Below are 21375 nucleotides of genomic sequence, written 5' to 3' on the forward strand. Positions count from 1 at the left end.
GCTATGATGTTTTTTTGGTAGTAGAATATATTATTTTATTGTAGTGGTTATAATATTTTATTGTGATATTTATATTATTTTATTGCATTGAAAGCTAAAATAGATCCTCTACTGCAGCATGTGTGTATGTAAAATAGATAAAGTAACTTTTGGTGGAGCTAAAAGGCTAAATTTTTAGCTCCACTGTTGCGAATGCTCTTAAAAGAATAGTGACGTAGGTGAAAAGCCACATGCTTTGAATCCTTTAATACGTGAGGGAGATTGTTTTTTCTTTATCAGGGTTTGTTTCTCTAAATGGTGTAATTTTTTTTTCACCATATTAGGTAGGAACAGAAGTGCCTGAGGGATTCTTTGAAAGGAGTCAGGGGGGCAGATTCCTCCTCTCGCTTCCCCCCTCCGGCTCCGCCCCTACTTATAGTTGAATACTGATAGTTGAATAAGAGATATAGGGTTCAATTCACACGTACACAAAAAATCAATTGGTGTCTTAGTCTAATGATAATTAATGAGCACAATCATCAGAAGCTGACATCGTAAATTACAACTCTATAAATAAATAAAAAATTATATATATATATATATATTTTTTTTTTGAAGATATATATATATATATATACACACACAAAAAAATATTCAGTAAATTCCATCGTAATGTTTCCACTTTCCACCATTAGCCTTCAGAGCAAAGTGAGGCCCAATACAATGTGGTGGGGGCTGGGGAAGAAGATGTTTCCCTCTCTTGGCGGGCCAACTCAATGCAAGTCCTCAATGGCCCTTACATGATTACAAACGAAGGCTGTGAGGCCTTGTGGACCCAAGATTAGTTATTTGGGCTTATATGGACAAAATTCTGACCAAGAAGTAAGAAGATAACATCATAGATCCAATTGAATTTTCATTAGGCTCTTACACAACAACTAGACCCAAGCTCCTTGATATATTTGTAGACCATAGCTTCAGAAATGGACTTAAAGCCCGTTCCTAGCCCATTGATTCTCTCTCGCAATATCTTTAATTCTCAATAGCTTTTAGACATTGTCTATAGGGGCGGCTCAACTATAGGCTATTTAAGCAATGGCCCAAGAGCGATCGCAGCTCTAATGCTAAATGTCATATTTAATATATTAGTTGTTAATCTGTGCAATATACAGAATAGTTAAATAAAAATTAGAAGTATTTATTTTTCTTAAAGGTCTATGACTTGACTTAAAAATATATATAACTTGAAAATGAATGAAAATAAGTAATTTTTTGTTCAAATAATGGTTTAGAAAAATTCTTTTTCTTTTATATAATTGGTTTTACATAACACATCTCAGTGTGGGCTATTCTATGGTGATGACTTCGTATAATACTCAACTGCTGTTAAATATACTATTAACTACTAATTTAATTTATGTTATCTTGATTCTAGATCAACAAATTGCATTCTCATATCCTTAGAGCTTGTCACATCATTATTATTATCTATACGTAATATAAAACCGAAATTTTTGACTTTTTGAGAGACTTATGTTAGAATTAGGATTAAAAAATAATTATAATATTTTTTTTTAATTAGACCTCACGTTAGTTTTTTTTTTTTTTTTTTTTAAAGTACTCACTTTAGGTTTCAAAAATAAAATAAAATAAAAAAGAAAGACTCACATTAAAAAAAAAAACTTTAGGATTAAGGAAAAGAGAGAGAGAGAGACTCCTATTGGGACTCTTTCTTCCCTTCTCAAATTTTCTACAATTTGGTGCTATAAAATTGAAAAAATTAAATCAAATTAAAAAATAGAAATAAAAAATGCTGATGTGGAAAATTGTGGAGAGGTCAACCAAAATTCAAAAGTTTCGATTATATATATATATATATTTATCTTATAATATTGCACAAAAATAATACTGTAATAATAAAAGTAAGGTCACACACTTGGAATTTAAAAAAAAAAAATATATATATATATATACAATTTCTATTGGACGATAGAATGCTTGTAAAAAATTTAATTAATGCGCAAAAATATAATTTTTTTTTAAAATTTTTTTTGTATTGATTGTTTTGATATTTTTAGAATTACAAGTTTTAAATATAATTTACAAATATATGAAAATAGTCCAATTAATGTATTAAATTATAATAAAATGTTGGATTCTTTTTTCTAATTCATGTATCGCTTATAAAATATTAAGTAATAATACATTTAACATTTGCTTCTGCCCAAAAAGAGTGTTGAATTAGCCCTATTTTTGCCAACTGTAAATTTAAACGAGGTTTGAAAATAATATGGTTAATGCTGAATTGAGTTATTTAATGAAAATGACACCATTTCAAATTTACAAGTTTTTAAAACTTTTATTTTGTATTTAAAATACTCTACGCATACAAATAAATCTTCATAATAATGTGGCTATATTTTGCATGAATTTCATTTAACATGCCAATAATATAATTCATATTTCATGATTTTGGCATGATCATAGCTGTATTGGTACAAATAAACCAATTTAATTGAGCCTAAGTTAAAAAATCAAATATCAAATTGATGGCTTTACAAAGAAGTGTTCAATGAATACTGTCATTATGATATTGAAAGAAACTAATAATACTTTATAAAAATGGCTCATTTTAAATTGTCGTCTTAATCTACAAAATGTGTTGAGTTAGTACTGCATGTAGAGAATGACTTACTATAAATTGTCATCTTAAACTACATAAATAGTATTTATAAATTGCCACGTAGTGGGTTAGATGAGATGGTTAAAAATTAGTTTGATAGTTAAACATTGTCCATATTTGAAAAGTTATGGATATAACATAAGTTGTAGCCATTTGATATATATAACTAATTGCAAACCAATGCTATATAACTAGTTGCAATCCAATGTGATGTGTAAGAAATGTAATATAATTATTTTATAAGAATATAATGTAAAATTTGTATTAAAAATATTTTCTATTTCATAAGTTTTAGCCTTTTAGGTAACGAAATGTATAATATATTTTGCATTCAACAAACATATATAATAAAATTTTAAATTACATAATTATAATATTGTTTTATATAAATGGAGAATATGTTATTAAAATATATTTTTTAAAATATAGGGTAAAATATCATTTTCGTCCCTAAACTATCACAAAAGTTTGTTTTTCGTCCCTAAACTTTCAAAAGTTCGTTTTTCGTCCCTGAATTATCACAAAAGTTCGTTTTTCGTCCCTAAACTTTCAAAAGTTCGTTTTTCGTCCCTAAACTTTTCCAAACGTATTTATTTTCGTTCCTCCGTCTGACGGAGTGCTGACGTGGCTTTGACAGTGTGCTGATGTGAGAGGGACGAAAATCAATACATTTGGAAAAGTTTAGGGACGAAAATAGAACTTTTGAAAGTTTAGGGACGAAAAACGAACTTTTGTGATAGTTCAGGGACGAAAAACGAACTTTTGAAAGTTTAGGGACGAAAAACGAACTTCTGTGATAGTTTAGGGACGAAAATGATATTTTACCCTAAAATATACTATAATCAGTTAACTAATTTGAACAAATAAATAAATAAAAGTACACTCATTGCATGGAACACATGTAACATGTTACATTTAATTTAAAATATGGAATGAGTTTAGAATTGTAGCTTTTTTTTTTTCTTTTTCAAATATAAATATAATTCCTATATTATTGAAACTTGAATTTTAAGGGTAACCTTGTGAATATTTCTTATTTTTATTACTTTTTTAGGGCTCATATCTTTAATTTCTAACATATTTTATTTGCATTTTTTAGCATAAAACTAAAGCGTCAGGGCCAAATAGAATAAAGTTTCATAATTTTTAATCTAAAATTATGAAGAATTTTTTTTTTTTGGCCCAAAATTGAAAAGACAATCTATAAAAAGAAATTTAAGGCTCAATTAGTCCAAGATGGACCAAAGTAGACCGCATTGGACCGAAATAGACCAAAATGGACCAAATAGACCTTAGTTATCAAAATGGACAACATTGACCAAAGTGCACCAAATTGGAACGAATAGACCAAAGTGAACTGAAATGCTAAGCTGATATGGTTTAATTGTAGTGGAGCAACAATAAATGCTATGTGTTAGCTTTTAGATATTATATAGATTTTAAAAATTAAAGGATAAGACCACCGCACACCTTTGGCACAATGGTCATTTCATAAGTATAAGTGTTTGTGAGGTGTGGGGCAACAATGGCAGGGTTCAAGTCTCTAGGAAGGAGTTTCACACACATATACATTTAGATTATTCTAGAGTAGAATTTCTATCTTTTATAAAAAAAAAAAAAAAAAAAAAATTAATGAATGTGATCTGTAATGATACATATAAGGGCACGAGGATTTTATCACTTTTTTTTCATACAAAAACCATTGGATCATTGAGGCTAAGTTTTCTCAATTAAGATGCAGGCTTCTTTAAACGCCATGGAACATTGTAAAGACCTGTTAAGTGCAGCTTAAGCACCAATCAAATCTGAACACTTATTTTTTTTATATGTTATTTAATCTTATTATTTTCATTCTTGTTTCTTCTCTTGTTGTCGGTGCTTGCATTGAAGCTGTGGATTGGTGGGATGGCTCTACCATAGTTTTGTAGTTTTCTTGTTCTCTTATTTCTTCCATCAATAATATCATCAAGATATTTAAGCAAAAGAACATGAATTTGAATATGTGATTTGCATGCCTGATGTTGATTAAGTTTCCAATAATCTCAAAGTTCAGTCCCAAAAGAGGAGGGGGGAGGGAGTGTTGTGTTTTAAAAGTGAGACAAATTTTTAAAACCTACACAGTAAAACTTGTATTTACATACAAATATGCAATGCCATGAATTATGTTATAGTCTCTCCTCCTCGAGGTAGCTCTCTAATTATTGGTTTTCCTTTTTTTGGCACATATATCTTCAGGTTATTTTCTTTGTCCAATATATTATAAATTTCTTGCTGATTGACTCATCTGGATATTGATGGATCTATAAAAGTTCAGTATCTCATGTCTTTCCTCAAAATATTGCTTTTATTTTGTTTTTATCCAAAAGCCTATGTGATTACACATGGCATGCAATTAATTAATTAAGCAGCTTCCAATTGCTATGGACATGGTGTTATTTTAGATGATTAATCAGAAGTGATAGAAGAAGCCTAAAGCGACATGGAACCTCTTCTATCGGAACATTTTGTATTTCTTGAAGAAATGGAAGCCTCTGTGAGAAGCAATCTATCAACCAAATCTTTTCAGCTGTCAATACGATTCATACATTTTGTAGAATCTAAGCATTCCCAAAAGGCAAGGAGATAAATTGGTAGCTAGAGAGAACCCTGACCATGTAATTTAAGATAACAATATATTGACTACTTATTTATGCAGATATCATCAATATACAGAGACTCTAGACTGGAAATTACCCAAGTGTCATAAAAATTGTTTAAGTTGTATATGATTATTGTTTGCAACACTTGATAGATATGATGATTTTTTACAACACTTAATTTGTAGAGGGCAAAAGGGGATCTATAGGGGGAGACCTATTTTGTTTTCTTGTCAAACAGGATAGAAGCCAGTAGAGAAAACCTGCAGAGAAGAAGCTGAAAAACCAAGCATTGTTGTATATGAGAACAAGACTGTCCGGAATTGAAGATAGAATTCCAACATTTTGCAAGAACCCCGGAACCACTGGCAAAATCCCCGCAATCAAGGATGCCATTGCCGCCAAATTATAGCCTCCTGAATAATAGTAAGCCCCATAAGGACTCAATGTGTACAAGTCCTTGATACTCAAATTTGTACGGTGGATGAGATAGTAATCAGTTAAAATTATGCCCCCAATCGGACCCAATAACGCAGAGTATCCAACTAGCCAGGTGTAAACAAAACTCTCACTTGATCTAAGTAGTCTCCACGGCTGAAAAACAATTCCAAGCAATGCTGTTAGAATAGCTCCTCTTCTGAAGGTGAAATTTGAGGGACTGAGGTTGACTAGTGCATTGGCAGGTGCCACAACATTGGCAGCAATATTGGTTGTAATGGTGGCCAAGCTAATCCCCAAAATAGCTAGGATTATAGTTGAGAATCCTCCTATTTGTCCAAGAAGTTGAATTGGGCTGGAGATAACTCGTCCAAATATTACTTTGGTAGAGCAGGTCACGGCTAGGCCAACAAATGTAAATGCCCCCATGAAGATTGGAAGACCTGCCTGACCAATAACTTGATCAGTCTGGCTCCTGGCATATCGAGTAAAATCAGGTATGTTAAGTGCAAGAGTAGCCCAAAAGCTAATGTTTGCAGTGAGTGAAGGAAAGAAGAGGGACCAAAATTGTGAGGAGGAGAGCCTAGAGGACAAGGAGAGCATGTAGCCAAAGCCACCAGCTTTGACATAAGCCCAAATGAGGAACCAGGAAGTGAGTATAATAAGGATGGGAGCTGAGTACTTTTCAAGCTGCCTGATTCCTTCCATTCCTTTCCAAACAATGGCTAATTGAGCAAACCAAAAGGCTATGAAACAAGCAAATTCAAGTGGGGAAGTACCAAGCCAAGGTAGGAGCTGAGACAATGTTGATTCTTTGATGGATTTTGGTAAAAGGAGAAAAATTGCCTCGCCACCAATCCAAGTCTCAATTCCATACCAACCACAACCAACGAAGGCTCTTAGTAGAGTGGGGATATGGGCACCGCGGATTCCAAAAGAGGACCTTGCAAGGACAGGAAAAGATATACCATAACGGGTGCCAGGGTGACCAGTGAGGACTAATGGGATTAATAGGATTATATTGGCAGTAACAACTGTGGCAATTCCTTGCCACCAAGCCATGCCAAGATCAACAAGGCTACCAGCAAGGTAGTACGATGGAACACCCACAACAAGACCAATCCAAAGACTAGCCATTTCCCACCAGGTAAAAGTCCTTTGATGGGATGTGGTTGGCTTGAGATCATCATTGGTAAGTGAGGGATGGGGTTCAAACTCATCAAACTTGGAACTAGGCGTTGATTGGCTTGAAGCCATGGGGGTGAAAATGGAGCATGTTTTTCTAGGGAGGGAAGGGGAGGATTGGTGAGGAGTGAGAGTCAATTTGGTATATGACTGCGAAGGAGTGGTGGGAAAGTGAGAGAGCCTTGGATTTTGGTATATGGAAGCGGTGAGGGAAGAGTGGGGTTGGGGATGGTGATGGAGATGGAAGCTGAGACATTTGGACACCATGATTCAGTGGGGATTTCACTTTTCAAATTGCCACAGAATATTTAGAATCTGTGCTATGGTATATCATATATTATGTCTTGAGGATGAGATTATTTACTGGTTGATTGGTGGGTAGTGTCACTCTCAGTTTGTGTGTATTATAAGATTCCTATCAAGTCCTACGATGTGGCGTGTTTTGACTTTTCAGCGCATGGAATGAACTAAAAAAAAATAGTCTTATTAAGGGGCACAGGCTGTTGAAATTTATTTTGACAAGAGAAAATTTAGAACTCACAATTTTTCTTATAATTTATTTTTGCCACAATTGTTAGGCATTATGTGAGTGGTGGAGAAAAAAATGATAGATTTATATGTAAGTCATAGACAACTACTCGTAATTTGTCACGTCAAACGGTCAAAGTTGTTATGCGTCAGAGTGTGAATGGTTGAGAAAAAAATAATGGGTTTATGTATAAGTGATAGACAATAACTTAGTTTGTAACGTCAAAGTTGTTATGCGGCAGAGTGTGATTGGTGGAGAAAAAATGACTGGTCTTTGTATAAGTAATAGACAACCACTCACAGTTTGTCACATCAAAATTGTGACAAAAAATTGTGAAATAATGTGATCTTAGAATTACTCTTTTTGATAATATTATAACAACCACATCAAGAGGTGGATTTCTTGACTTAGCAAGAGATAATGAACTATTCAACCAAATTATTGAATTAAAAAAAAAAAAAAAATCTTTGGATGGATCTCATTATTAAACACGCATTATTATGATTATTTTGCCTAAAAAATTAGACTTATTGATTGCCAAGCTATGTTTGAGTTTCCAAGTGGGTGTCTGATTGAGTAAGATTACGAAGATAGAAAATTATAAATCAAGACATTGTAGTCCAATTCTAAAGTCTATATCTTAATTATTAAAAAAAGCAAAAAGGGGTAAAATACATAAAAGGCATTTGAGGTTTGAGCTAATATGAAGTACTATTAACTTTTTAATAATATCTAATTTGTTTCCTAAGCACAAACAACATGTATATGTGTCGTTTGCAAGTTCTTTGTTCCTTCAAGTCATTTGCTTCCTTCCAACAACTTTTTTTGATTGCACATGTCTCACAAGGATTGCATCATAATGATTATATATGAGAGTTTGGATTGCAATGGTAGATATATAGCAGTTAGAGATGGAGAAAGAAGCGGGAATAGTAGGGAGATTTTCAAATGGTGTGATATTTGTGCTTAAAAAGTAAATTTGATATTTTTGAAAATTTTTAGTATTACCTGACATTAGCCCAACTTTAATGATATTTTTGTATTTTATCCCAAAAAAAAAGTATATTTGTATAGGGAAATATGGTCAAAGAAAAGAAAGAGAAAGGATTAATAAGAATAAACTAATTAACCCAAATTATGATTGAAACTTCTTTAATTTTTTTTAATAAAAAAATGGCTAAAATATGTTTGTACCTAGAAAGATTAAGGATTTATATCATATTAAAAAAAACTGAAAAAACTTATGCTATGTTTGGAAGTTTGGAGGGAGAGGAGAGTAGAGGGGAGTAGAGGAGAATGATTATCCTCCACATTTTTTTGATGTTTTTAAAATTAAGTAAGGGAGAGGAGAATAATTAGTCTTTTCATAATTTGTAATTTTGTTAATATAGTAAGGCAAATTTGATAATTCATTTGGTCAAGCATTTCTATGCTCTACTCTCCCTTCAAATCTCTCCAATTTGGGGGAATTAAATATGAGGAGTTAGAATTAGTTAGAATACCTCCAAATCCCTCCATCTCCTCCCTTAAAAAAACATTCAAACTAGGTAATTTAACTTACTCCCCCTCTCTCTACTTTACTCCCATCTACTCTCCCTCCATCCAAACAAGTTATTAGTTTCAAAACCATGTATAGATGAGTTTCAATCGAATAGGTTGCTAATTGATAATGTTGGGGTGAGATTCCCTTTATGCTCTAGGGCTCTGATAAGAATCTTCTCAATTTCCAAGTAAAATAGAAATTGTCATTTTAAGGTTCATGATTTAAATGTAGTAAATCTAGAGTATATATTATGCCAACTCATTATAGTTAAAGTAAACTAGAGCCATAAGCTTTAAATGAGTTGGCACAATATAAACCCTTGATTTACTCCACTTTAAATTATGACCTTAAATAGATACTCTCCATTTCACTTGGAAATAAAGATGATCTAAATTTGGCTTTAGAAGAGTGTTTGAATTATCTGTGTAATTTGTTTCTTCCAAACTTTGGAAATCTATCAAGTGGCCCAAAAGGACATTTAAAAGCCTTAGAATAATTACAACTTACAAGAATTTCCTTATCACTAGTAGTATTCACGAGCAATACTACTAGTATTTTACGTAAAACTTTTATAGAGTTTTCATCTAAAGTAAATTAATTATCTAAATAATTATCGAAAAGTCTTATAACACAACTAGTTGATTCCTCATAATATTGCTAATAGAGACATTCATCACCTTCAATTATTAATGTATAAAAAAAATTAATAATTAATAAGTCCCATGACAAAAAGTCAAAAACACATTAATTTTACAACATGTAATGCATACAACAAGCAAGGAATTCATCATTGAGAGTCAAATAAAAAAATGAAACGATTAAATCTTTTCTTTCTGAATATATACTATATTCCTTTAATGTATATTATATACATACTATATCTATATTCCTTTAATGTATAGTAGTAGTTTAAACAAGTACCATAAACAAAATTCAATCCGTGAATTAAATCTTTTATAATTCAATGTGTACCATATTTATGTGATATATTTCATCAACTTAAATTTTTTATTATAATTCAATGTACAGGCCCAAGAATGGATTGATCTCTTGAAATATGGGGCACGTGGGCTATCCTACTATTATGGGCTTTTGGCAAATATGAAACTTACAAACAAAATCAGGATGAGCATTATTGATGAACCCTTGAGGTTGTTCTATGAACACTTCTTCTCTTAAGTTCCTATGAAGAAGAGCATTTGATACATCCAATTGTCGAATTTCCCAATCAAAATGAACTGCTAAAGCCAATATAATCTGAATGATAGAAGGTTTGATTATAGGGCTAAAAGTTTCAGTTAGGGCTGTCCATGGTTTGGGTTGGATCGGGTTTAGGCTCAATTCGTATCCGACTTAAACTAATCAGGTGGAGCCATCATCAACCCGCTGCAGATCGGGAGGAGAATCAAATCAAACCGGTTGGAGCTTCGACGGATGTTGGGCAGATCGGTCAAGGTTGACGATCTGGAAAACAGCAATAATCCGGCAAGAAAAGATGAAAAACGGGGGAAGTTCGCCAAGAAAAAAATTGCAAAACGAGATTTCGGCCATTTTAGGCAAGATTTCGGCTAGATCTAGCGAAATCTCACCAGGTCTAACTAGATCTTCCCGAAAAAATCTCAGTATTCGCCGGAAAACACAACTGGGTCAGTCAATTTGAGTTTCTTGGATTTGAAAGGAGAAGATCCAATACCTGACCCGCCTCTCGGTTTTTGGAAAACAAAATCCATTGTCAACTGCCAAAGCAATTGGTTCGGTTGGCAGCAGGTCGGGTTTGGTCGACGGCAATGGGTGGGTCGGGTTCGGCAGGTACTTGGACAGCCCTAGTTTCAGTGTAGTCCACTCCACTTCGTTGATCAAACCCCTTAGCAACTAATCGAGTCTTGAACCTTTCCATTGAGCCATCAGATTTGTGTTTAATTGTATACACCCATTTGTTGCGAATGATATTATGATTTAGAGGGAGAGGACACAAGGTCCAAGTGCCATTGGATATCAAGGCATCAAATTCTAGCTTCATGGTTGCTCTCCATCGTGAATCTGCAACAGCCTTGCTATAGCATGATGGTTCGAACTCTTGGACAGTAGTGTGGAGGCTTTGGAAAGGATATTTGGTAGTTTTGAGTAATTTATAGTAAGGAAAGGTTTTAGGCTTAAGAGAACTTGTTTTAGAACAAGTGAGCATTGGATAAGGAACAATGGGTTGAGTTAGTGGTGCATCAAACCTTGTAGAAGTTGACCGACTTGGAGATGAATGAGGTAATTGTGGTGATAATGATATGGAAGGTAAAGGTGGTAGAGGAGTAGGAGATGTAGGTGGGCCATGTACAAGTGGTTCATTTACTGGTGCAAAATCAAGAGTAAGTATTGTAGATGGAGAGTTTGGAAATGTTGTAGAAGAAATTGAAGAAGAAGATTTGAGAAAGTATTGTAAGGAGGAACGGGAAAGGGGAAGGGAACATCACTTGATGCATGAATCTTGGAAGGCAAATGTGAAGTAGCTTTATCCTTGGCTAGAAAGGAACTCTTATAAAAAATGACATGTCGAGATAAGTACACTTTGTTAGTAATAGGATCAAGACACCTGTAACTTGCATAGCTATATCCAATATAAATACAAGGCTTAGATCTATATTCTAGCTTATGAAGGTCTTGAGGACACAAAAGTGAATAGCACAAACAACCAAAGACTCTCGAATTGTTATAACCTTGCTCTTTATTGTATAACTTAAGCAAGGGTGACATATGATCAAGAATAGGGGTAGGCAAATGATTAATAATATAAACAACCGTAAGAAAAGCATCAACCTAATAACGATTTGAAAGATGAGAATCAGCCAATAGTGTTAATCTAGTTCCAAGAATATATATGCTACAATTTTCTTTCAGCAAGACCATTTTGTTGTGAAGTGTATGGGAAGACTTTCGATGGACAATGCCATGCTAGGTGAAAAATGATTGGAAGATAAGTCAGGTGTACTCACTGCCTCCATTCGATTGTAATTGTTTAATAGTTGTAGAGAATTGATTTTCTGCGATCAATTTAAATTTGACAAAGCATGTTAACACTTCAGATTTATTATAAAAAGGATAGAGCCAAGTATAGCGTGAAAAGTCATCAATGAAAACCACGTAATATTTGCACCCACTCACAAATTGTACTAGTGAAGTCCAAATATCTATATGAACAAGTTGGAGAGGAATAGTAGAGAGACGAGTGGATGAATGAAATGGTTTTCTTTTACTTTTACCCAATTAGCATGAAGTACAAACAACATTTTTATTAAAGTCATTACAAGAAAGGGGTAAATGATTGTGCTTAACAACACAAGAAACAACATCAAAAGACGAATGACCTAATCTAAAATGCCACACCAATGAAGATGTTCTTATTCCTAACAAAGCAGTAAAAGCCCAGTTGCCTCGAAGAGAGTTCATTTGAAGCTGTAGTGGATATAAGCCATTTTCACTTTTCCCTTCCAAGAGAATTGCACGTGTTCGAAGGTCCTTCACAAAATAATGAGATGAGGTTAATATGAAGTAACATGCATTATCTAAATTGAATCCTGGAATGGAAAGTAAGTTCACAGAAACATTTGGGCAATGGAAGACATTTTTAAGATGCAAGTTTGAAGAAAAAGAGGGAAAAGTGATTGAACCAAAGTTTTCTATAGCAAGTCCTGCCCATTTCCCACTTATACTGTATTAGTGCCTTGGAAAGGTTGCTAAATTAGCAAATTTTCAGGTTCATTGGTGATATGAGCATTTGCACCACTATCAACAAACCATTTTTGGTCTTCAAAGGCAGCATTTGTATGGGCCACCATAGCTATAATTGCATTGGAGGATGTCTCCCTTGGTAGGAGTAATCCATGCGGTGATAATATTCAAGGGCTTGATGATTGGTCTTGCCACAAATTTGGCATGGAACATGTGCACCATTGTTGAAAGGGGCACCACTATTGACTTGAGAAGGTTTAGGACAAGAATCAAATGTTCCATAAGCATGTTTGGGAGTGAAGTTTCTTGGTTGAAATTTGGGTGTGTACTGCATCTTACTGTTGGGAGGAATTTGATGAGATCCAGGCTTGTTGGTGAACAAAGAAAAGTTTATTGTATCAGATACAACAACATTTTGTTGGTTGAGTAACATTTCATGATTCAAGAGTTTATCTCTAAAGTCAACCAAACTCAGTGGGTGGTCTCGAGTAGCAAGAGAGAAAGATGTGATGAAATTGTTAAATGAAGGATTGAGACCAATGAGAATATATGAGATGAGATCATATTCAAAGAGAGGTTTACTAGTTGGTCAGCCAAAGATTTGGTTATTTGCAAGTGCTCTGAATAGGTCTTAGAGCCTTGAGTTAAACTTTGCAATTGTCTCTTTAGATAAGCAATGTGAGAGTGAGATTGTGAGGCAAAGCAATTGGCCAGTGTAGTCCACACTTGTTTCAAAGTGTCTGGTCCATAAACAGTAGACAGTATGTCCTCCGAGAGAGTAAAATTGATCCAACTAAGAAGATATTGATCCTTTTTAGTCCAAAGAGTGAATTCAGGATTAAGAGTCTTTTTCCCTTCAGCATCAACTAAAAATTCTGGTGGGCACAGATTAGAACCATCAACGATACCCATCAATCCATTGCAGTGTATAAGGCAGGAAGAAATCTTGAGAGCCAATTAAGATTTTTTTTTCCTACCATCCAACTTGTTAGGGATCCCTTGAGGAAAATTGGGAAGAAGAAAGGAAGGTGATGAGATATTAGTAGATAAGTTAAGGCTAGAAGCAGTGGAAGACATGGTCACAGGATCATAAGATTATTGGCATTAGCCTAAGAAGGTTCTGATACCATGAAACTAAAGTTGGGGAATTGGTTTTGGCTTCAATGACCAAAACTAGTGTATTTGCATTAATATTTATATAGCTATATATGTAAATCTGTTACACTTGAAAAGATGTAGCAACAATTCAATTACAAGAAGATTAAATATCAGTTGTATGCATATCTATCTCAATATTCTGCTGCAGCTCTGTTTTATAGGAAATTTGGTCTTATTTTGATCTTGAAATGATGAGATTTGAACTTGGTGCTTATCTTTATCTTTCTCAAAACTAGCATCAATAGGATTAACTTAATCCTATTGATCTGTTATCTTAACAAGAAATACAACAGTAAGTGAGGGAGCAACTAGCCAACAACCAGATCTATGCTCCAGCAAAATAAGTAAATGTACAAGAAAGCTTTGAATAAAAAACAATAAACTAGATATGGATAATAATAAATAATAACAATAATTATTATTATTATTATTAGTAGATAAAATAAGATTTGAAATTTATAATTCTTGTTCCATGATGAGTGTATTTTATTATCAAGTCAAACTAAATGTTAATGGATTTTTTTTTTTAAGCACAATTCAAATCCATGTCTCTTATTAGAGGACAAATTTTTATTTATTAATTGAGTTAATTGAAACTAATGGAAATTTTATTGATAGACTTTATTCACAATTCTGGTCTCTTAACCACTGTGATGGCTAACGTTGTGGGCCGTGCAGAATGGTCTTCTTTTAGCTAAAAGTCTTCACATCTCCAATTTGTTTGTTGAATTAGATGCTTTAGTTGTGATCCACCCGATGAAAAATGACTCAACTAACTTGTCATTGGAATCTATTCTCTTTGATTGCATGAACTTCTTGAAGACCTTTCCAAACATAAAGTTTGAACACTCTGTTCAGTGAAGTCAATTGTTGTGCAAATGCTTTATCTAAACTTGGAAATTCTAGTACCTCTAATTTTGTTATTTTAGACTATTCGCTACTTGTGGTGGAAAAATATTTCTATATACCCTAAAATAAGGAGGGAGTTTGTTGTAATAGACTTGTGGTTTTGTAACTGTTTTGTATGATATGCCTATTTCTACCAAAAGTAAATTACAGTAAAGTATTTTTTTTTCCCTGGGAAAAATTAATTCATTGAAAAGAAGAGAAAGGAGAGGAACCACTTCAAGCTACTACAGAGGAAAATTATTACAGTAAAGTTTTTACACATCTAAAGTATCAGAAGCCAATAAAAATCTTTAAAGGGAAACCTATCATTTGATACTCTGTCTTTTTGATAATATACTTATGCAACAGTTTTGATAATAAGTATTAGCCAAACAATCTGGCTACTGAAAGAAACTGCAATTTTTTTTCTCAAATTAATTCAACAAATTCTCACCTATTTCAAACATCGAATTTTTATTCAACAATTATTAAAATCACAACTGTTTCAAGTTTCAAAAGTCTATTTTCAATTGCCGTACCTAACTCACCTGAATGAATCCACCGCCAACAAGTAGATGATGCCACAGCCACAGGTGTCGTATGTTCCATGAAGCAAAGTCAAATTGTTGGTAAACAAGATGGTTCTATAGTAACGGTGTAGTTTTTTGCTAACGGTGTACTGTGTATATATAGTGAACATTATATATTTGGGGTAACCTCTCTCTCTCTCTCTCTTATAAATTTTTTTTTATTACATTTGGGATACTTCATAGTTTATATATTAAAAAAAGTAGTATTCATTGTACACACATTAATGCGCACACTTTACATACACTTAAAAAGGCAACAAGCAATTGAAATCGTGCGTGTTTGCATTTATGTAAATGTGTGAATTACTTTATTAATATGTGTGCAACAAATTTTTGCCTATTAAAAATTTAAACTATAATGTCCTTCTCATTCCAATAAAATATCCTTATTTAGTTATAATCCATCACCCAAAATTTGATAACCTTTATCTAGATATGGTTTTAAGCCATTTTAAAGAGGCAAAGAACAAAATGATGTATATACCTCTAAACCTTGTTTATAATTTTTTCATGTTGTTTTCATGTTGTAATCTATATTTTCATGACCAAAATATATATTGTTCATAGAGGTACTAGTTATTAGAGTAAGGCACGTAAATCCATAGTCTAAGAACCTTACTAGTGATAGAGCATGTTCGAATTTTTTTTCTTTGGCTGAAGAGAGAATGTTCTATAGTGATGCAGAAGCATCAAGAAAAAGAACACGTCTACTTCTAGAGAATAACAAACAAAACACGTTTGTTTATGAAAATAACCTTGAATCTACGAGAGTTCCTTGAATCCACTAGGGTCCTTAAATTCACAAGAAGAAAGGGTTTGGAATTCACCAGAAAATAGAAAGAAAAAAAAGTCTGAATTTTATTAATATCAATAATTGTTCAAAAAAAAAAAAAGTTTATAGTCTTGGAGGCTTATTAATTTAAGGGCTCCATAAAACTTGACAAATAAGAAAATATATTCTAAAATAATTCCTAATTAATACCTAATCATAATAGGAACCAAATTTGATCTAAAAAGTATTAAAAATACCTAAAAATAAGGAAATAAATGCCCTAAACCTAAAATAACGAAAATTACATAAAAATATCAAATATAACAAATTACAAAAATGAATTTGAAAATTCTGCCCTACATCACATGGTGGAGAGGAAGAGTTCATTTTTCTTTATTTACATTAATTACACAAATGAGATTATTTTTGTAATCCATTCCCACATAATGTGTATATTGCATGAGAGTAAATCCATTAAATAGAGCTAGCTTAGTTGGCTAAGTTATGCCCACTAAGAATGACTTTTTTTTGGCTTAACCAAATTCTAACACAATAAAAGTTTATTTTGATCACTTCACAAGTATAAGCGCTTGTGAGGTATGGGAGGTAAGGGCTGAACTTCAAGTCTCTAGAAGAGTATTTCACATACATATATACTTAGATTAGGTTAGAGTAAAAATTATATCTTGTATTTAAAAAAAAAAAAAAGTTTATTCTGGTGTGCAAGATAGTATACACCCTAAATTAAAACATTTGTTACAATTAAATTTGTAAAGGAAAACTATGTCATAGATATTAAAAGATGTTTTCTAAGTTCTTTTGATTGATATGTTTCTAATTACTTTATTTAACTTTTGTGCTATGGGCATAACTCGAGGTTGTATTTGGCAAGGGAAGGTAGGGGAAGGAAATAATTAGTAATTACCCCACTTAAAATAATAAAAAATAAAAAATAAAAACTTTATTTTTCTCACTCCCTTTTCTCTCTATTTAAGATGAAAGAAAATATTGGGCCAAGAAATAAAATAAATCCCTCACTTTTTTCTTCCTCCTCTACAATTCAATTCAACCATAAAATAAAAAAATCATTTCAATTCTTTTTCTTCTCTTTCTTTTCTTTTCCTTTCGTCTTATAATATAAGAGAACCATGGTAAGCACTCGCTTTGTTCATAAATCATAATGATTGAAATTTATTTATTTATTTTCTAAATAGTAAATACCACGTAGCTACACCTAGTTAAGTTTTAGGTGAGGTCGTTGGCTGAAAATGACCCAAAGTTAAATAAAAAAATATAGCAACTCCCAATCAGAAACAAACACTTGGTTTTGAAAAGTTGAAATTTGAAAAGAAAATACTAAAAAAGATTTCTCACATTTTGAAGATCCATATCCAACTAACACTTGTCCAAACCTACACCACAAGCATTGGACATGGTCAGCTTTGCTGTCAAGAATGCCACATAGCGTTTACTCCAGCTTAATTGTCACAGTTAAACGAATTCAAACATAAACCCTAATTTATTGGAACAACCATTAAAACCCCCCTGTTGTTGACACTATATATCTCAGTCCTAATCACCAATCCAGAATTTCACAGGTACCAAAATTTCGCAAACTGCCCAAAATAAATCTCAAAAGGACCTAATCTCCAAAGTCGATTTTTTTGGAAAACCCCACACTGGGGGATGAGCCATGGATACCATAGCCTTAGGGTCCTCAAACAGATTATCAGGAACTTTCTTTACCCCATTGCTAATCTCTTTGGCTGGCATAGCTGCAAGTACTTTTGCAATAATAGCATACCATACCATTGTGCGGCGATATTGCCTATGGGGGAGGCGACAACAACAAGAACAAGAACAATTAGCCAATGGGCTTAGGGGCCAATCCACCATTGGTGTGGACCAAAAAATCCTTGATACAATCCCAATTCTCTCTTACACAACCAAAAAATGTGAGCTATTTCTTGCGGATCAAACCGAATGCGCAGTTTGCTTAGGAGATTTGGAGGATGAGGACAAGGTAAGGTTGTTGCCTAATTGTAAACATGCATTTCATGTTCCATGCATTGATAAATGGTTCTTGGGGCATTCGAGTTGTCCAGTTTGCCGAACACCCGTTGTTGCACCGGGGGCACCTTCGGCTACAGACGGTGATGCGAGTGTACAAATGGCTCAAAGTTCACCTCAGGTTCATGGTGATCAAGGAGGTGATGTTCATGTTCATGGTCATGATCATGATCATGATGCTGGTGGTGCTGATGCTGTTGCTAACACTTCGAGGGAACAACAACAACAACAACAACAACCTGGTGGTTTAATTCGTCATGGGTCTCTTGTGTTTCATACGGAAGAAAAACCACCAAGGGCGATCAACAAGGAATTGAAGAGATCCATATCCATGGATCATTCTTGTGTCATTATCAACATACAAAAAGAGCATGAAAAGGAAGTCTCAGCTTCTACTTCTTCAACAAAAGATGTTCCAATGCGCAGTAGATCTGCGAGGCAGGTAGATCTGAAGTCTTGGAAGCTATTGATGTCTTTCTCGCAACTAAAGTTGAGTCGCGGAAGCACCACGGCTAATGGGATTCTTCCATATTGAGATGCCTTTGAGAGGTGATTAATTATTATTGTAAATATGCATAATAAGTTGAGGATTTTTATGAGTTATGAAAACCTCTTTTTGTTTTTACCCAAAAGCAAAAACAAAAACGAAAAAGACAACCTCTTTTGTGAAGAATAATACCTTGACTAATTTTAATATACCTTGTAAAAAGTAGCATTATTAATTCCTTTTATCGGTTCAATCTTTTTATTATTATTATTATTATTATTATTATTATACTTTTAGGAAATTTGTTCTTTTACACTTGTTAATGTACTCTTCACATTCATAACATTCATAGTTTTACATAAGATGTTCATAGATTTCTTAAAGATGTTCACATTTAACACTTGAAATGAATATGTATAAATGATATACAATAAATAGTATGCAAAAATTAATGCCCATACCTTTTTTTAAAATCTTTTTTTGCTGAACTAAAAATTTCATCAATCAACAAGAGAAGTAACTATGGGTCAATCAACCTGCAAGCATCTAAGATCACAATACAAGGGCATCATATATGCTTTTTACAATAGAAAGAACTCTTAAGCCTAATAGCTAATTTTACAGTGGTTTGTGCCCATATTTTTATCGGTCACTTGTATGAGGACCTCACTTATTTCAACATATTTGTAGCAATTCACCTTTTAGTTTGTCAATCCTATTTCTCCTTATTTATTTATTTTTTTAATTTTTGAAAAATTACATTTCAAACTCTATAGTTTAAGGAAGTTTAAATTAAACATTATGCTTTTAAAACTTACAACTTAAACTCTAACCTTTCAAATGTGCTTCAATATACACCCTAAGCCTAGCAACAATTACTGCATTAACTTTTGAGATTAGAAAAATGACAATTTGTCTTTTGAAGTGGTAGAATATGTATATAATATGCCATTTGCTAGTGTAAATACCCCATAAAAAAAGATGGCACTTAATCTTATCTCTTGTTTTGCTCTTTGATATTTCACTCATAGAACAAGTTTAAAACAAAAGGAACGTAGAAATGAGAAAGGCGTGGATCAAGAGATTGTGGAAGAAGAATGTGACTTTTGGTGAAGAGAGATCCATCCCTAATCCAATCGAAATAAAGAGATCAACGTCTATAATACCATCAAAATGTGTGGTTCCAAGCTTCGTTCTAGCTTGAAGAAAATCGAAATGTGTCAAGGGAGCTGGCGATTATAGTGTTATTGAGGTATCGGCAATTGTCTTTGAATGGGTGGAGGCAGGTTTCACCTAATGCTTACATGAAAATATTTTTTTTAGGACAAAGTTTAGTTCCAAACAAGTTTGAAGTTTTTTTCTTCAACCCACCATATGATGATGTACAAAACTATCCATATGTATTATTTAAACAAGTCATACATGATTAATTAAAAAAGTCATGTGACTGAGACTACACAAGAATGGTTTCTTCAATCGCTACATAGTAGGTTAGAGGAAAATAATTCTAAATAAGTTTGGAGTTAAGCTTAAGCACTTTCCTTTTTTTCTATATACACTAATTAAACTCTTCTTTCCCAATCTCTTGATCTCCAACAATTTTTATTCTAAACTTTTGATCTCTACCTCACTTGGCAATCTAAACGTGTTCTTTTTATCACGCATTGAAAAGCAAAGCAAGGAAGAGAGATAACACATCATCTTAGAGTGATGCATTTTATCATTTCGAGCCAAATAGCGTCATTCTATCTAAAGGTCCGTTTGGATACAGCTGAAAACTAAAAAACACTGTAACAAAATAATTTGTAAATGTGTAAATAGTACCGTAAGACCCATTTTTAATGAAAAAGTTGGTGAAAAGTGAAATTTGTAGATCTGTGAACAGTGCACATCGTGCATTGTTCACGGGAAAAGTCAAATATTTCGGCTTAAAAAAAAAAATAGTTGAAACGTGAAACATGCGTTTGGGAAGTGTAAACGCATTTCCCGAACGCACACTAATCCAAAATTTAACAACATAACTATTCATAGAGTTCAATGTTTCAATTGGATGGTATTTTGAAAGTTTAGTGTTTAATTTCATAAACACTAAAACTATGATTTAAATTGCAACCCCTTTTAAATTATAGAACTTAAAATGTATTTTTTCCCTTTTATTTTTTCTAAGTCAAGGGGGCCAATGACTCCCCTCTCAACATACTCTATATAAGGGGTAGAGAATCTAGAGATGCCAACTGGTTTATAGGCCACTGTGTTTAGAGTATCTCCCTTTTAACGAGCAGGCAAAAAATTGTGATTATTAAAATAAAATAAAAAATTTGTCCATGTCATTATAATTAATAAATTTTTAATTAAAGTAACTACATCATTTGCTCGTACACTTTGTTTGCATGTACTCAATGGGCCTGAAGTATTGACTTAAAGTGGTCTTGGGCCTAGTTTTCTACTAAATGCTGATTCGTTGGTTTACTTAGATCTGGGCCCAAAGCTTGGCCTATGTAGGAGATGCTGCCTTTCAGGGAGAAACACGGCACATATTTCATAATGACTTTGCCGTGGAAATGGTTGCTGATGATGCAAAGAATAGGCCTATCAGTTGCTAATTCAACAAGATAATAATTGTAGCGTGTGAAAGTCTCTTAGAACCGTGCTAGAGATTTATTAGTAAGCTTTGCTTACACTAAAATTCCAGGTATT

The 21375-nt window shown here is 33.1% G+C and overlaps 2 protein-coding genes across 2 annotated transcripts; one reads left to right on the forward strand and one right to left on the reverse strand.

Annotated features, from left to right (window-relative positions):
• Positions 1 to 5414: 5414 nt before the first annotated feature.
• LOC111984917 (purine-uracil permease NCS1) lies at positions 5415 to 7210 on the reverse strand. The gene has a single exon (XM_024016537.2). It carries the CDS (start codon positions 7186 to 7188, stop codon positions 5476 to 5478), a length of 1713 nt encoding a protein of 570 aa, XP_023872305.1. The 5' UTR covers positions 7189 to 7210; the 3' UTR covers positions 5415 to 5475.
• Positions 7211 to 17588: 10378 nt separating this feature from the next.
• LOC111984912 (RING-H2 finger protein ATL64) lies at positions 17589 to 20259 on the forward strand. Its single transcript, XM_024016531.2, has 2 exons — positions 17589 to 18740; positions 19710 to 20259. Exon 1 carries the CDS (start codon positions 17815 to 17817, stop codon positions 18724 to 18726), a length of 912 nt encoding a protein of 303 aa, XP_023872299.1. The 5' UTR covers positions 17589 to 17814; the 3' UTR covers positions 18727 to 18740; positions 19710 to 20259.
• The last annotated feature ends 1116 nt before the right edge of the window (positions 20260 to 21375 follow it).

This window comes from Quercus suber, unplaced genomic scaffold (genome assembly GCF_002906115.3).
Source record: "Quercus suber isolate HL8 unplaced genomic scaffold, Cork oak 2.0 scaffold_317, whole genome shotgun sequence".
Classification (NCBI taxonomy): Eukaryota; Viridiplantae; Streptophyta; class Magnoliopsida; order Fagales; family Fagaceae; genus Quercus; species Quercus suber.

What these genes read in the sequence shown, in the direction of transcription:
- LOC111984917 (XM_024016537.2), bottom strand. Translation starts at nt 7,188, where the DNA reads ATGGTGTCCAAATGTCTCAGCTTCCATCTCCATCACCATCCCCAACCC.
- LOC111984912 (XM_024016531.2), top strand. Translation starts at nt 17,815, where the DNA reads ATGGATACCATAGCCTTAGGGTCCTCAAACAGATTATCAGGAACTTTC.